The 16,807-nt window shown below is 51.1% G+C and overlaps 1 protein-coding gene across 1 annotated transcript in view; it reads right to left on the bottom strand.

The window, feature by feature from the left end:
- Window positions 1-16,807, bottom strand: part of HMCN2 (hemicentin 2) — a 150,510-nt gene that overhangs the window by 11,576 nt on the left and 122,127 nt on the right. Inside the window, 12 exon segments of the mRNA XM_007453133.1 lie at window positions 7-217; window positions 5,517-5,598; window positions 7,144-7,334; window positions 8,344-8,478; window positions 9,720-9,933; window positions 11,318-11,508; window positions 12,049-12,183; window positions 12,497-12,631; window positions 12,866-12,973; window positions 14,243-14,407; window positions 15,260-15,381; window positions 16,180-16,336. Coding sequence (XP_007453195.1) covers window positions 7-217; window positions 5,517-5,598; window positions 7,144-7,334; window positions 8,344-8,478; window positions 9,720-9,933; window positions 11,318-11,508; window positions 12,049-12,183; window positions 12,497-12,631; window positions 12,866-12,973; window positions 14,243-14,407; window positions 15,260-15,381; window positions 16,180-16,336 — 1,846 coding nt within the window.

The following is a 16,807-nucleotide window of genomic DNA, read 5'->3' on the forward strand; positions in this document are numbered from 1 at the left end:
ACGCACTCATATGTGCCCGCATCCCCAGCCTCCACTCGCTCCAGCCACAGGCTCCCATCCGTTAGGGTCCTGAGCCGCCGGCTGGTCCGCAAGGGCTGGCCCGCTCGCAGCCACTCCACTGTGGGCACCGGCTCTCCAGAGGCCTGGCACCGCAGGGCCGCGGCATCCCCAGATCTCACTGTCACGTCTTGGGGCTTCACCTGGAACACCGGGGCACCTGTGGGAGGCCCAGGGCAGCTTTTAGAAACATCTTATTATTTTTGTATACAGGCATACCTTGGAAATACTGCGCGTTCAGTTCCAGACCTCTGCAATAGAGCAAATATCACAATAGAGTGAATCACATGAATTTTTTGGTTTCCTAGAGCATATAAAAAGTATGTTTATACTGTAGTCTATTACGTGTGCAATAACATTATGTCTAAAAATACAACCTATATATCTTAATTTAAAAATGACTGATTGCGGGGCTTCCCTGGGGGCGCAGTGGTTGAGAGTCCGCCTGCCGATGCAGGGGACACGGGTTCGTGTCCCGGTCCGGGAGGATCCCACATGCCGTGGAGCGGCTGGGCCCGTGAGCCATGGCCGCTGAGCCTGCGCGTCCGGAGCCTGTGCTCCGCAACGGGAGAGGCCACAACAGTGAGAGGCCCGCGTACCGCAAAATAAATAAATAAATAAATAAAAAGAGGTCTTTCCTGACCCCCCAAAATTGCCTGAACTTTGAATTACTCCACAACCATGCTCCGCTTCATTGATGGAAGATGGGAGTTTTATTTTAATTTTCAGAAGTTTGCCTTTAATTTTTAGAAGTTTGATAGCGATGTGTCTCAGTGCAGACATCTTTGAGTTTATCCTGTTAGAGTTTTCCTCAGCTCCTTGAATTTGTAGGTTTATGTATCTGGTGAAATTTTGGGGAATTTCAGCTCTTGTTTCTTTGGTTACTTCTCACCTGCCTTTCTCCTTTCCTTCTGAGGCTCTAATGAATGAATGTGAGATCTTTTGGGGGTAGTCCCACAGATCGCTGAGGCCCTGTTCATTTTTTCCCCCCGTCTATTTTCTCTCTGTTGTTCAGACTAGTTAAATTCTACTGTTACATCTTCAAATTTGCTAATTCTTTCCTCTGTCCTCTTTGTAGTATTACACCCAACCACTGAGTTTTTAATTTTGCTTATTATAAATTTAGTGCTAATTTGGTTCTTCTTTATATCAGTTTCCTTGCTGAGATCTTTTACTTTTTCACATTTCAGCATGTTCACAGCTGCTCACGGCCACTTTAAAGTCCTTGTTGAGTTGAGATTTTCCTTGTTCTTGGTATGAGGAATGAGTTTCAAGAACATTCTGAGTTGAAAGACTCTAGTTCTAGCTCTTTCGTTTTAACAGGCTGCCTCTGACGCTGCCACGGGAAGGAGGTGTGGCCTCATTATTTCCAGGTGAAGGTAGAAACCCCGCTTCCCCAGCTGGCCTCCACTGACACCCCAGAACGAGAAGGGGTGCTTTACCATTGCTGGGCAGACACAGAGTTCAGAGTTCACACTAGGCCTCCACGGATATCAGACCTGGTGGGGAGGGTTATTGCCCCCACTTGGCCTCATCTGATACCATTACCCCCTGCCCACCCCGCAGTGTGGGGAGAGGGGTGCCTCGGGACGGCAAGGAAAAGGCAGAAGTGTAGGTTTCCCACTTGGTCTTTGTTGATGGGGTTTAGGGTAAGGCTGCAGTTTTTCATAGTGTTTGGCTGGAATAGGGTGTTATTACCTAAGTTTTCTAGCTTGATATGCTGTCCTTTTTCTGGTCCTTTAGCAAGAGAGAGCAGACTTTTGGGGAGCCCTCGTTCTTTTTGTTTTTTGTTTTTGTCTGAGCCCATTGGTATTTCCAGGTTGCTGGCTTCTCAAGCATCCTGCCCAGGATATATGAGGCAGAAAGAAAAACTAGGGATTTTGCTGCCATATCATCCCATAGGTCCCAAGATCCTTGGCCCATCCTTCTTTTCTCTACCTTTCAGAGTCTTTCAGTGTTTGTTTTCTATATAAAGTCTAGAGTTTTTAAGCTGTGTCCTTAGCAAGAGGAATAAGCAGGAGTGCCTCTAGTTCCATCTTGTCTGCAACCAGAAACGTCCCTCCCTCACCCCCATGCACGACAAAAACTCTCAACAAACTAGGTATGAAAGGGGACTTGCTCAGCCTGATAAAGGGCATCTGTAAAAACCCACAGCTGACATCGTACTCAGTAGTGCAAGACGGAGTGCTCTCCTCATTAAGCTGGCAACAAGGCAAGACTGCCTGCTCTGGCCATTCCTATTCAACCTTGTGTCAGAGGGTCTAATCAATGCCATAGGCAACATAGAGAAATTAAAGGTATCCAGAGGGGAAAGGAAGGGGTAAAACCTCTCTACTCATAGAAGACATGTAGAAAATCCTACGGAATCTGCCAAAAAAAAATTACTAGGACTAAATACTAATTTAGCAAGGTTGCAGGACTTAAGATCGAGATAACGAAAATCAATTGTGGGCTTCCCTGGTGGCGCAGTGGTTGGGAGTCCGCCTGCCAATGCAGGGGACACGGGTTCGATCCCTGGTCCGGGAAGATCCCACGTGCCGCGGAGCAACTAAGCGCGTGCGCCACAACTACTGAAGCCCATGTACCTAGAGCCCGTGCTCCGCAACAAGAGAGGCCACCGCAGTGAGAAGCCCGTGCACCGGCTCATCTCAACTAAGCCTGCACACAGCAACGAAGACCCAACACAGCCAAAAGTAAATTAATTAATTAAAAAAAAAAAATCAATTGTATTTCTATATATTAGCAATGAAAAATCCAAAAAAATCAAACTAAGAGAATTCCACTTGCAGTAGCGTCAAAAATCATGCAATACTTAGTAATCAACTTAACAAAAGTACAAGACTTGTACCCCGAAAACTACAAAATATCACTGAGAGAGATGGAAAAGATCTAAATAAATGGTATAGAACAACTGGATATCCATATGCCAAAAGAAAAAGATAAAAAGAGGAATTTAGACCCTTATCTCACACAAACATTAACTCAAATGGATTTGGCCTAAATATAAGAACAAAAATTGTACAAATTACAGAAGACAATGTGACCTTAGGTTAAACAAAGATTTTAAAAATATAACACAATCCATAAAATACTATTGGACTTCACCAAATTTTAACACTTTTGCTCTTCAAAGGCAAAATACAGGAAATGCAAATACAGGCCACAGACTGGGAGAAAATATTTGCAAATCATCTATCTGATAAAGGACTTGTATCCAGACTATGTAAACGACTCTTAGAACTCATTAATAAGACAATCCAATTTAAAAATGAGCAAAAGACCTAAATAGGTACTTAGCCAAAGAAGTCATATGAAAGAGTAATAAACACGTGAAAAGATGCTCAATATCATTAGTTATTAGGGAAATGCAAATTAAAACCACAGTGAGATACTACTTTGTAACCACAAGGATGGCTAAAATTTAAAAGACTGACATTACCAAGTGTTGGCAAGGATGTGGAGAAACCAAAACCTCATACACTACTGGAAGGAAAGTAAAACTGTACAGCTAGTTTGGTGATTTCTTAAAACGTGACCTATACATTGATCAGGTCACCCAGCAATTAGACTCCCAGGAATCTCAAGAGAAAGAACAAAGACGTATACACAGATGTTCACAGCAGCATTATCCACAAGAGCCAAAAACTAGAAACAATCTAAATGTCTAGTGACTGGGGAATGGATAAACATAATGTGGTCAATCCAGACAATGGAATACTATTGAGCAATAAAAGGGAATGATGTACTGACATACGCTATAACATGGATGAACCCCCAAAACATCGGTAAGTGAAAGAAGTTGGAACCAAAAACTGCGTATGATTCCACGTATGTGAAATTACCAGAAAAGGTACATCTATAGGGACAGAAGGCAGATCAGCAGTTGCCTGGGGCTGGAGGTGGGAACGGAGATTGACTACGAATGGGCAGAGGGAACTTGGAAATATTCTAAAAATGGGTTGTACAATGTTATACGTTTACTAAGAATCACCAAACTGTATACTTATAATGGGTGGATTTTTTCACTTAAAAATTGTGGTAAAAAACATATAACATAAAATTTACCATCTTACTCATTTTTAAGTGTACAGTTCAGCAGTGTTAACTGTATTCGCATTGTTGTGCAATCATCACCACCATCTATCTCCAGAACTTTTTCATCTTGCCAAACTGAAACTATATCCATTAAACACTAATTCCCATTCCCCTCTCCCCAGCCCCTGGCAACCAGCATTCTGCTGCCCATCTCTGAGAACTTGACTACTCTAGGGACCTCATACAATTAGAATTATACAATATTTGTCTTTTTGTGACTGTCTAATTTCACTTAACATAACGTCCTCAAGGCTCATCCATGTTGTAGCATGTGACAGAGTTTCCTTCTTTTTTAAGGGTGAATAATACGAATGGGTGAATTTTATGGTATGTAAATTATGTCTCAATAAAGCTATTTTTTAAAAAGGCAAAATTCTGGATGGTGATTCCCTCGAGACGGGGTAGAGACTGGAAGGGGGCATGATGTGGGGAGGCGGGTCTGGGAACTGTTACTGTTCTATTTTTGGATCTGGGTGCAGGTAACCTGGGTGGGTTCCTGTTATGAAAATTCATTGAGCTGTACTCTTGTGACATGTACCCTCCTCCTGTGTGTTAATCTTCAATGAAAAGTTTCATTAAAAATCCTTATTTATTCTTGTTTTGTAAATAAGTTCATTTGTATTGTTTTTTTAGATTCTACATATAAGCGATATCATATGATATTTGTCTTTCTCTGTCTAACTTACTTCACTCAGTATGACAATCTCTGGGTTCATCCATGTTGCTGCAAATAGCATTATTTCATTCTGGCGGGGGAGGGATAAATTGGGAGACTGGGACTGACATATACACACTACTATATATAAAATAGGTAACTAATAAGGACCTACTATGCACAGGGAACTCAATACTTTGTAATGACCTATATGGGAATAGAATCTAAAAAAGAGTGGAGATATATATATATATAGATAGATATATATATAGATATATATGTATAACTGATTCACTTTGCTGTACGGCAGAAACTAACAACATTGCAAATCAATGATACTCCAATAAATTTTTTTTTAAATCTCTATTTAGACTTACTGTTAGCTATAACCTGCTTGGCAAACACAGGAACTGTCACTATGATCTCAATGACAGTTTTGAGTTCTGAATAAACAGGTCCCCCAGGCCTGGCTGTTGGGTCCCCAGTACTCACCAGCCCCTAATTCCCATTCCACATTGGGGAGACAGTTCATGGGACTTCAACTGTGTGTTCTGAATAAATATTCAGAATGGCCCTCCTTTCCCATCACACAGCCTGGGCGGCGGCAGCCACAGCCTCGGCACAGCTGCCCCCTTGGTGCCCACCTCACTGGGTGCCCACCTCACCTGGTCCCCACCCAGGGCCCAGGAAAGGTGGGGCTGAGACTCACTCTGCAGCACAAGGACCACCACTTTCTCCACCGCGCCCAGCTCATTCTCCGCCAGGCACTGGTATTGTCCCGCGTCGTCCTTCTGTGGGTGGGCATGGGAGCGGGGGCGTGGCATTCAGGAGAGGAGGACGAGAGGGCGGGGAGCATCTGGGGACAGTTGGGCACAGACAGGGGCACCTGGAGCAAGACCCATCTAACCAGGAGGAGCTTAGAGCATAAACCAGCCAGGGGCCCACAGATTCCACCAGAGGGGCTTCCATGGCTGCTTGTCAATAGAATCCAAAGAGAATTCAGCCCCTTTCACCCCTGGAACTTGGGGTGGTGACAACCCATTGCTCTAAGGGGAGCTATATGCTGCAGAAGCATGATTTAGATCCACCTCTTCCAAATTGTGTACGTTAAAGTATTATGACTCCATGGCACATTATTAGGAATTCCTTAGCAAAAGGGTTTTGTGTTTGAGCAAGTCTGGGAAACACTGAGTTAGACAAGAACAGGTTTCAGCACTGCAGGCTCCCTGGGGCTTTTATTGTGCGAGTGCACACTGCCAGTCTTCCAGAGGGGGAGGGTTTGCAGCACTTCCTGGCCTTGGTGACAGGGAAGTCTCTTCCCAGGATATCCACGACCATGTCAGTGATGCAACTCAGGAAGAATGCTGGCTCAGATTCGCTTCCAGTGGCAGCACCACCATGAGATGGAGCTGGGGCAGCCTGAAGCCACTGTCCACGCCCAGAAGATAATATCCCGGAGGCCACTCCCAAGGGACTGTCAGCGGGCAGCACGGCACGCAATTAAGAGTATAGATTTGGGCATCAGTCCAAGATGGGACCGAATCCGGGCTCCACTGTTCACCATGTCTCTGGAGCCTCAGTTTCCCCATCTCTAAAACGGGGATAATAACCGACAAGATTGTTGTAAGCATCAAATGAAATCATGCTCCCTAAATGCGAGACACAGTGCCTGGTCCACAGCAAATACTCAGGTCATGGCACCCTTACTGCTGCTGCTGCTGCTGCTGCCTTTACCAGTCTGAGACAGGCTCCCAGATGGGCAAGATCAAGGACCCCTAAGATGAGTCCTTGACATCATCGAACTGTGGAATTCTGCAGGACCACTGGGACTTGGGACACAGAAGGGAAGGTAAGCAAGGGCTGCCCCCGAGCTCAAGGCTTTGGAAATGGCGTGGAGTAGGAATCAGGAGACCTGGGCTGGGGTCCTGCCTCAGGTGCTTACTGGCTGTGGGCCTCTCTGACCCTCAGTGTCTTCATCTGTAAAATGAGGCACTCTTATCCGCTTACTCTGCTCCATGGGGTTGTTATTAGTAACATATATTGGCTTTACTGAGGGACTAATCACTCTTAAGTACCTGGTGTGGGTCATCTCACTGATTTCTCACTATAAATCTATGAGGTAGAACAATTATTAGCCCCATTGAATGGATGAGGTAATTGAGGCACAGAGAAGTTAAGCCACTGGCTGGAGGTCACCCTAGTTAGTCAGGTGAGGATCTCTGGGTACAGGCAGGAAAATGCTTTGTAGAGGGTGGTGCCAACTTAAAGCACCGTCTTGGATAATCAGACAAAGTGGAGGGTTGTCCCAGGTGGCACCAGCCCAGGCCCCGCCTTGCCTCGGTCCTACGGATGGTCAACGAGCCATTCTGCAGCCAGTGCCGGAGCCGGCTGCCCTGCAGCAGAAGGCCATCTTTGATCCAGTGGATGTTGGGTGCTGGGTCTCCACGGACCACACAGTCCAGCCGGACGCTGCCCCCAACGGGTTCCACCAGGTAGGAAAAAGCCTCCCCTTGTAGGACAGGAGCCTCTGCACAAGGTGACAGTGGACAAAGAGTGAGAAAGGAGGTTTCCTTCAGGCTAAAATTCCCATAAATCCATCCCCAAAAACCTGCCAGACAGACCCCAGGAACCTATGGAGGCTCCTGCTGGCTCAGCACGGCTGTGTAGAGTCAATACACCTGGGATGGCATACAGCTTCCATGTCGCAGGTCAAGTGAACTAGACTGGCAGTGGCTGCCAGGAACTCTGTGCTGAGAAGGATTTGAAGTTGAGTGGGAATAGTGCTATGATTGATTAGTGATGCCTGAGACAGGCACAGGAGGGGAGAAAGTGTATGAGTGTCATACACTCACACTCAGAGATGGATTAGCCCAGCGGCAGGGTACTTTGGAAAACAAGGACTACACAATCATTAGGACACCTCTGTTGGACATAGCAACACTAAGACATCCCTGATTCTCATTTCATGCAACTCTTAAACCACTCTTGGATGCCCTGCGCTGGTTTTCATCCCTGCCGGTTTCCTGAGGTTGAATCTACCAACAGTACAGTTGAATCCTGGTGCCTTGGGCGGCTCATTGCCCTTCATCGAGCCCCACCCTCCCATCCTAAAGTTGGACATGCAAGTCACAGTGACATGAGGGTTACTGTGCAGGGCTGTGGGGGGCAGGGCTGTGGGGAGCAACCGGCAGGCTGGCGAGATTCACGCATTGTTTGCCAGGGTACCTTGGCCCCCATCCCCCTCCCACATTGACACCATCCAGCTGAGAGCAGTGGTTCAGGCTGATGAGTCAGATCTCAGTTCTACCTACAGCCGGTCATCCGGGGAGGGTAAAAAATACTGATGTCGAGGCCTCACCTTTACTGAGTCGGGGTTAGAACCTGGGCCTTGGTATTTTATAAAGTCCCCCAGGAGATCCTAATGCCCAGCCAGGGTGGAGAGGTACTAATTCAGAGGTTAGGAGGCCAGTTTCTTAGAAAAACCACTAGGTTGGGTCAGCAGAGGTCTGGAGAAAGACCACGTGGTCACTCCCTACCCTTCACGTGGACGAAGCTGACCGCCTGCACTCGGTCCACTCTGTTCTCGGCCCAGCAGATGTAGGTCCCGCTGTCCTCTCTGGTGACTGCCATCCGCTGCAGTGTGCTGCCCCCGTCCTGCTCGGACACCCCCTCTGTGGCAGAGAAAGAGATGCCCCAGGGGGCTCTGAGCTCAGGGTGCCAGGGACCTCCTGCCCCGAACACTTAACTCAGGCCTCAGTATCCAACAGGTGATTCATACAGGCACAAAGCGTCCCCTCCCTGCTGGAAGCCTAAGCAAGTGGGATGCTATCGTGGCAGGCACAGGATCAGATGATGAGGATGAGGTTGAAGACCTGCCTTTTCTCATTTTCAAGTCCACACCGCGCATATGATGAGTGGCCAAGGGTAGGTCTTCAAAGTGGCACTTATAGAGATATTGTCACGAGTTACATATAGATGGATGCTATGTTTTTAATTAATTTTTTGGGGGGTGTTGTACCACACCGCATGTGGGATCTTATTTCCCTGACCAGGAATCGAACCCATGCCCCCTGCAGCGGAAGCACAGAGTCTTAACCACTGGACCTCTAGGGAAGTCCCTAGATGGATGCTATTAACAGCCTTTGTTTTCCCTGTAATCCTTAGACAGTGCCCCTACACCAGGAATAAGGACAAGTGCTACACAGATGGGGCATTTACTTGGGCGAGGCCCTGCCAAGCGAGCCTCCTGCATTAAATCATTCCACCCTCAGGACCCCTGTTATCCCTATTTCAAGATGAAGAGCTGGGCTCAGAGAGGCTGAATCTCTCTCCTGATCTCTCCGCCCAGGAGGCAGTGAGGTTGAGGCAAAGCCTTCTGCACAGGTGCACAAAGGTGAGCCGCACGTGTCCCAGCACCTGGACTTGGGTATAGGGGGATATGAAGACATCACTTGGCAGCAGAGGAGACTTAGCAATTCATCCACTCGGCAGGCATTTATTGAGTACCTACTATGTACACCACAGGCCCGTGCAGGCCTTGGATCTCCCTAAACGTCACTGGGGACCCAGGTGAGAGGAGCGAGCCCCCCATGAATGGAGTGTGTTGAGGGGCCCACAGTGGGGGCAGCAGCGCTAGGCTGGAGCACAGGCCCCTCTCCTGGCCCTGAGGTCTCCAGGGTTGAGTCTTTTTCACAGGTGGCTTCTTGCTGGGTCTGACATGTGACTGGTCACCTAGGGCCACATGTGTGTTTGCCCTGTGCCCCAACGCAGGGCCAAGTCTGGAGACCCAGAACCCACAGGCTGACTGGCACCATCTTCCTCTTCACCGGGTTGGGTCACCCCCGCCCACCCACCCTCTTCAACCTCCCAGGGTCCTGGGTCTCTGTCCCACCTGCCCCCAGCAGGCCCAGACCTGTGACTGGCTGGTTGTTGACAGTCCAGCCTATTCGGGGTGTAGGGCTGCCACGGGCCGCACAGTGAAGCCACAGCCTGTCCCCAAGGTTCAGGCTGCGGTCCCCAGGCAGGCTGGTGAAGACAGGCGGTGCCAAGATGGCGAGGCGCATGCGGCGGCGGGCACGGCCCACGGCATTCTCGGCAGTGCAAGTGTAGGTGCCAGCGTCCTGGCTCTGTGGGCAAAGGGAGGGGTCAGCCTGAGAACTGCCCCCACCCCAACGTGGGCCAGAATGCCCCCGGGGACCTGCTCCCTGGCAGGTTCCCATGGACCATCCAGCCCAGAGAGGCAAAGTGACTTGCCCAAGGTCACACAGCTAGCAAACAGCTCGGCTTCACCACTGCACCTCCCTGCAGCCTTCATATGGCTATGCGCATTGATGAAATACAATTCATATTTTAAGGCAGGACAAGAAAAATTAAACATAAAATTCTCTGTCTTTTTGGGCCTCCTCCTTCCATCCCTAATGTGCGGTGTGTATCTGCATTACACATTAACCAGAGCTCCTCAAGGATGGGTGTGCCTGCTCAGCTGTAAAGATCTTTTTCTTTTCCTTTCTTCTGACGCTAGCAATGTAACTTCTTAAAAGAATAGCATTCCTTCCCAGCTCTGTAAGGGGTCATGGTGACTCGCTGTTTCACTTTGTACCTGCTTACCCGGACTATGTGTCTTTGGTGAACTTTATGTAAAATACGAGTATGTCATTCTGATGTATGATTCTTCGTCTTGAAAATGTATGTGACCGTGCCTTTACTTCTAACAGGTCTCCCCGGTTATAATCCTCAGTTTGGCTCCAAAAAATTCCCTTTTTTTCCTTCTTAATTTGATTGTTAATTGAATTTTCAGCCTTCATAATCTAAGCCTGGCCACACGTTTGTAACAGTCACCATTTACTAAGCACCTCCTATGTGCTCAGAACGGAACCTGCACTCCGCTCACCTGTGCTCACCTCATCCATCATCCCTGAGGCGGGCCCTGCTTTCGGTGCCTTCTCCGAGAGGAGAAGTTCTGTGGTGCATCCCAGCAGGGCTGGTGCACTCACCACTGCACATCTGGCTCCCTGTGTGGCAGGATCCCCACCCCCATGGCCCCCTAGAGTTGTGCCCACCCAGCAGCCACCCATCCATCTGGACAGCGACTTCTTTTGTAATTACAGAACATGATGAGTACTGATGGGAGAAGGGAGCCGGGGTCCCACCCACACCTGTAGCTCAGGTTGAGAACATTTGAGGCAGTTTGGGGACACAAAGTCATCGCCACGCTCCCCCCTCCCTCTCTTCCAGGGCTCCTTCCCTCCCCCAGGGACTAGCCGTAGAGGTCCTGATTCAAATCTTGGTTCTGCCTCTTGGCAATAGCATGTCTTCAAAACCTGGGTACACTCTGAACCTCGGTTTCCTCATCTGTAGCTAAGGTGATAACACCTGCTTCCCCAGGTTCCAGGATTAAGAAACTGCACAGCATTCAGCACAGAGCATGACACACAGGGGGGTGCTCAGCAGGTGTTTGCTGCTCCTGCTGTTACTATTATTCCCCTCTGCTCCCTGGGGCCACGCCCTCACCTCTGAGTTCTTCACCAGCAGCTCCCCGGAAGGCTGGATGGTGAACTTCCCCTCAGCTCCAGACACAGGCTGGCCGTCCTTTTCCCAGGTGATGTCGGGCTCAGGACTGCCGCTGGCCGTGCAGGGCAAGAGAACGTGGGAGCCTTCGGTGGTGGACAGGTCGGGAAGGCCAGTCTCGATCACAGGCGGGACTGTGGGCATAGGGAGGTCCCCTCGGTGACTGGGCCGGGCTGGGGTGGGCTGGGGTGGGCCACCCCTGGCCCAGCGCCCTTGGCACTTGACACACCCTCAGCCCCTTCCTCCATCCCTGTCTGCTGCCCCCACCGGCCCCTGGTCATAGGCCCCGTGGTCTGGATAACCTGGGGACTCTCTGGAGTTTGGTAAAGAAGCTGTGACAGAGTGACCCATTCACCCACAGGGACAGAAATGGCTGTTGCTACTGGAAAGCCAAAATGAAAGAAGAATGACCAGACTAGTTTCCCAGGAGGGGCCGGAGGAGGCAGAGGGGACTCTGGAGTTACCGTCTGAAGCCAGACCTTGGGTGCAAAATGGGAGCCGTTTTTTTCTTGAATTCCTTCTAGAACCACAAGCTGTGCTGGAGTAGGGGTGGACGTGGGGACATGCCCCGCCCGGGACCAGGGCTGGGCAGAGAAGGGAGGGGCTCTCAGGAGCCTCAAAGCCCCTAGCTCACTGGGGTCCACTTCAGACCCACCCACACCCCCGGGGCCCACCTTGCACCACCAGCCGAGTCTTCCCCAGGGCACTGCCTGCGCTGTTCTGGGCGATGCAGAAATAGTTCCCAGCATCCTCTGGGCTGACATGGATAATCCGCAGCTGTCCACTGGTTAGGACCTGGGTCCTCACCCCTGGATTTGGTGGGAAGGAATTGGGGGCCGGTCGCTGGGGCGACAGGATCCCCGAGGAGGGCAGGAAGGCTGCTTGGGCTGTTCTGTCTGACCGGACAAGTGACCTGCTGTGGCCACAGGGTGACGAGGGGGCAGAGCGAGCACGGAAGCCGGACCCAACCTCCCAACCCAGCCACCGAGTGCTCAGGCAGAATCAAGGGCTCTGGGGTGGTGAGGGGAGACGGGAGGTCAGGAGGTGAAGCAGGGGCAGGAAGGAGGACCACAGGTTCATACTGTCTTCCTCCCACCCATGCTGTCTGCCAAGGAGACTCACCTGCAGGAACGCTGAGCCCCTCCTTCTGCCAGGTGATGCTCGGCCGGGGGATGCCCGAGGCCTCGCAGGGCAGCAGCACCTCCTCCTCTGCCACCGCCCAGACCACACTGGGTAGTGGCTTTACCACGGGGGAGGCTGCAAAGGAACAGGGCTGCAGAGGTCCCTGGGGACACCGTTAACACCCAGGCCTCTCCAACCAGGGGCCGTCTGAGCACCGAAGAGAGAGGCTGCTAAAGGGAACAAGGGGTTCCGGAAACGTCGGAAAAGAGGACACAGGTGGGCTATTTCTTTTCTCCCAAAGAATCCTCTAGCCCTCCGCCAGCTTCCCTGCCCCAAGAGCCACGGCTGTCTGGCCTCGGGGACGCTTACCTTGCACGGTGAGGACCACATGCTTGTGGGCCACGCCCGCGGAGCTGCGGGCCGTGCAGGTGTATCGGCTGGCATGGATGGGGAGGGCCTGCCTGATCTCCAGGGCACCTGTGGACGGGAACAGGGCACAGAGAGGGGTGAGGGGGCCTGGGACAGATGTCCCAGGGGTGGAGCCGGCAGGGCTCTTACACACCCAACCCTGGTGTCTCTGTTACAGGCCACTCAATCTGCCTCCCTGCCCATTTGTAAGCAGCACGGGGGAACCTGGGCCTGCCTCTGCTCCCTGCTCAGACCATTACCGTAGGCAAATCCCGTCTGCTCTCTGGTACTTCTAGTCTCTGGGCCAGGTGTACAATGAACAATCAGACAGGATGATCTCTAGACCCTTCTGGCTGTGATGTGCCAGGATCTGCCACTGCCCGGCCTGGAATCCCTGGACCGCCCGCGCCTGCTTCCACGGGCCCTCACCCTGCTATCCTTGCTGCACTCTGCTCAAAACTTGCCTCTTCCAGGAAGCCTCCCCGGATTGCTGCCTCCTCTGTCCTCCCTTTGCCCTGTCTCCCTCAGCCTTGGCTGCTCAATGAATACCATTTTAACCTTCCCAGACCACAGGCTGCAAGTCAGGTAAGGTGGTTTCTAAACCATCCCCCGTGGACCCCTGAGGGCCTGCTGAGGGGGCAAAGGGAGCGAGGCCCACCTAACTCTGGACCACCCCACAGCCCCCATCCCAGCCTCAGATGGAACCAGAACCTAGCTTCTCTCACGTGTTGGGCTTCCCCGTAACCACTTGTCAGAAGGAAGTGTTCTATTGCTTTGGAAGAGTTTGAAAACCACAGATCCGGCCAGTGGTTCACAGACTTTAGGATTTCACTAACCAACCAACTAAAAAATACATTTAATTTAGAGAATCCCCATAAAGTTGCCAGCTTTTTATTTTAACAAGCAAAGACACTTAAAAAATTACCATGTACTATCACCTTAATTTCATAAAAGAAAGGCACGTTCAACACCAAATTATTAAGAAAAGCATTATTTCAGAATAAAGAACAATCCTTCTAATGAGCTAAAACTAGCTTTATGAAAACTCTCACGTAGCTATTATTGTTCTCATTCTGCCATAAGGAGCACCAATTTACCAACTAGCATCAGGGACTGACTGATGGATATCAATACTCTAGTGCGTGGATGGGGATACTGAGGCCTGGGGGGGGAGCGCGAGGGGGTTCTCCCAGGTCACACAGTGAGGGAATGGCAGAGCCAGGCCAGAACTTTCCATCTTCTCAACCACCAGGGCCCAGCGGGCTGCTTTCACAGCCTCTGCCCAATGCCCCTTAGTGTCCCCTCAGCAGCAGGTCCACGTGGCTCACCCTTACTTACCCGAAGGTGACACACGGTAGCCGTTCCCCCGCAACCCCAGCTGGGTGCCTGCTTTGCTCCAGGACACAACTGGGGCTGGCACCCCTGTGCTGTGGCACGTGAGGACCACAGGCGCCATCATGGTCACAGTGAAGTCTGTCTGGTCGTCGGCAATGGTGGGAGGCACTGAAACGCAAGGCAAGGCTTGAGGCCCTGCTGAGGTCTCCTGGGGAACACACAGCCACGGGGCCAGGTGGACGAGAAGGATAAACAGACTAAGACACAAGGTGACATCAGTGACGAAGCTCCAGGGAGGGAGGTGCAGCAGTCACATTTCCTCACTCAGATGTGTTTTGCTGGGCGTGTGGGAGAGTTATGAACTGCTTTCTATAGATACCAGCCAGGTATCTCAGGGAGTGTTTCACAAGACAAGGGGGCTTGGTGGGGGCACAGAGTGAGGGAGGCCAGAGAAGGTCTCTGGGGCATGCGGCATTTAACCTGAGATCTGAAGGAAGAGCAGATATTGCCTGGGTGAAGGGAAGAGTGTTCAGCAGAGGGAACAGTATGTGCAAAGGCCCCGAGGTAAGGAACAAAAAGCTGATAGGGATGAATGCAACCCAGAGTGAGGCAGACCATGGGGTGAGCTGAACCTGGGGGGTCAGCAGGGCTGACCTTCTGGGCCCGGGTGACACCATGCATTCTATCCTGAGGGCGGTGGAAAGCCATGGTGGGAGGGATTTTAACTGGGGTGACGACAAAGTCAGATTTGGGTTCAGAACATTCTGGACTTGGGAGAGGCCTCGCCTACGAGCTCCCACAGGCCAGGAACTGTGCTGGAGTTGGGTTATGTCAGTGTGGGAGGGCAGGATCAGAGAGGGCTTCCTGGAAGCGGTGACCCGGGGAGCACAGAAAGGCTCAGAGGGAACCCGTGCAGGTCCCTGGAGGCAGAGAGAGCGCCCAGGAGAGGGAGGCACTGTCCCCATCCCGGCTTCCTCATCTGCCCTCGCTGTGAACAGTCAGTCCTGACCGTGAACTCACCGTGAACCATCACCCAGTAGAGCCTGTGGGCCTCGCCCAGTTCATTGCTTGCCACACACTCAAACTGGGCTGAATCCTGAGGGCTGGGGGCTGTGAGGAGCAAGGCGTTGGAGGGCAGGAGCCTGCACAGACAGACGGACGGTTGTCTGCTAAGTGACTGGCCGGGCTGACCTGAAACCAGCCAGCCGTGGCCTCCCTACCCGGGGAATTTGGAGGCGAGGGATGTGTTTCATGACTATTTTTTCTTCCTGTAACCGGCCCCCAGCCTCGACTCTAGGAGTTTTTCTTAGAATTTTCTACCTCCCAAGGTCTACCTGTTCAGTTTGTGGGCAATTTTAATGTTTGCCTCTGGGTTTCTCCATAATCCTAAAAATTTTCTACAGTCACCACCTATGATAACTTCTGTAATAGTAACCATATCCAAAGCCCTGATCAGAACTGCTTGTGTTCACTGAACACCTGCTTAGTCACAAAGCTCCACGATGATCTGGCACCTAACACAACAAATATTTGGTGAATTAATTGATGAACTGACCTCTTAATACTCCCAGGGATCATTTCAGGGTCAGCTGCATTTGAGAAATGGGGAGACCGAGGCTCCTGCAGGAGCCATGGGTCCAGGCTCAACCAGCATGAACTGGGGCTTCTACGTGGGGTCTTAAATAGTGACTAAAGTGGTTGCAAAGGCCATATATTTTCCATTTGGCTGTATGTCCCAAATGCCCCCACCTATGACCAGGTATCTTAGTGTAAAGATCCTCCTGGCCCCTTGAAGTCAGGACACAAGTTCTGATGCTGGCTTTGGTGAGACCCGAGTGCGCCCCTGCCTCGGTTCTGGCCTGGCTCCCCTTCTCTGAGACGGGCACGCCCTTCCCCACCCCAGGCATCTCATGACGTTCCCAGAAGGACCAGCTCAGTACCGGTAGGCTCCCTGCTGCAGGCGGAAGTCCAGCTTCTGTCCATCCTTCCACCAGACCACAAGGGGCTTGGGTGAGCCTCTGGCCTCACAGGGCAGTGAGGCGGCGGTGTCAGCAGTCAGGGTCAGGTTGGAGGGGCCGGGGGTGATGGCTGGAGGCTCTGGGGACAGAACAGTGATCAGGAGGCGGGGTGTGGGGTGGGGGCAGGGCGGGGGTCTCTAAGGTAAAGCCCAGGAGCAGGAGGTACTCCAACCACCTTCAGCCCATCCCTGAGGAAGCAGGGGCGAGGAGGCAGGAGAAACTCCCTGAGCGGATCTTCCAACGGGGCGATGGGGCCTTTGACCACCCCTGAGGCTGGCATCCCCCTAACTACATCTCCTTGAATGGGGCCTCCCGGGCGCAACTCCCCGGCAGCCCCACCCGAGGCCAGGCCCCAGCAGCGCAGCCTCCACCAAGGTGATCAACGGGATTGAAGAGCAGATTAGAGCACCTGGCTCAGTGATTCTGAGTGTTTTACAGCTTGTGCATGTTTTGTCATTCAATACAATAGTATAGTAGTAAGTGTATATAATGTATGCATAAAGATAAATATGCATCTTTTTTTTTTTTTTTTTTTTTTTTTTGTGGTACG

The sequence above is a fragment of the Lipotes vexillifer genome, unplaced genomic scaffold (assembly GCF_000442215.2).
Source record: "Lipotes vexillifer unplaced genomic scaffold, Lipotes_vexillifer_v1.1 scaffold149, whole genome shotgun sequence".
Taxonomy (NCBI): Eukaryota; Metazoa; Chordata; class Mammalia; order Artiodactyla; family Lipotidae; genus Lipotes; species Lipotes vexillifer.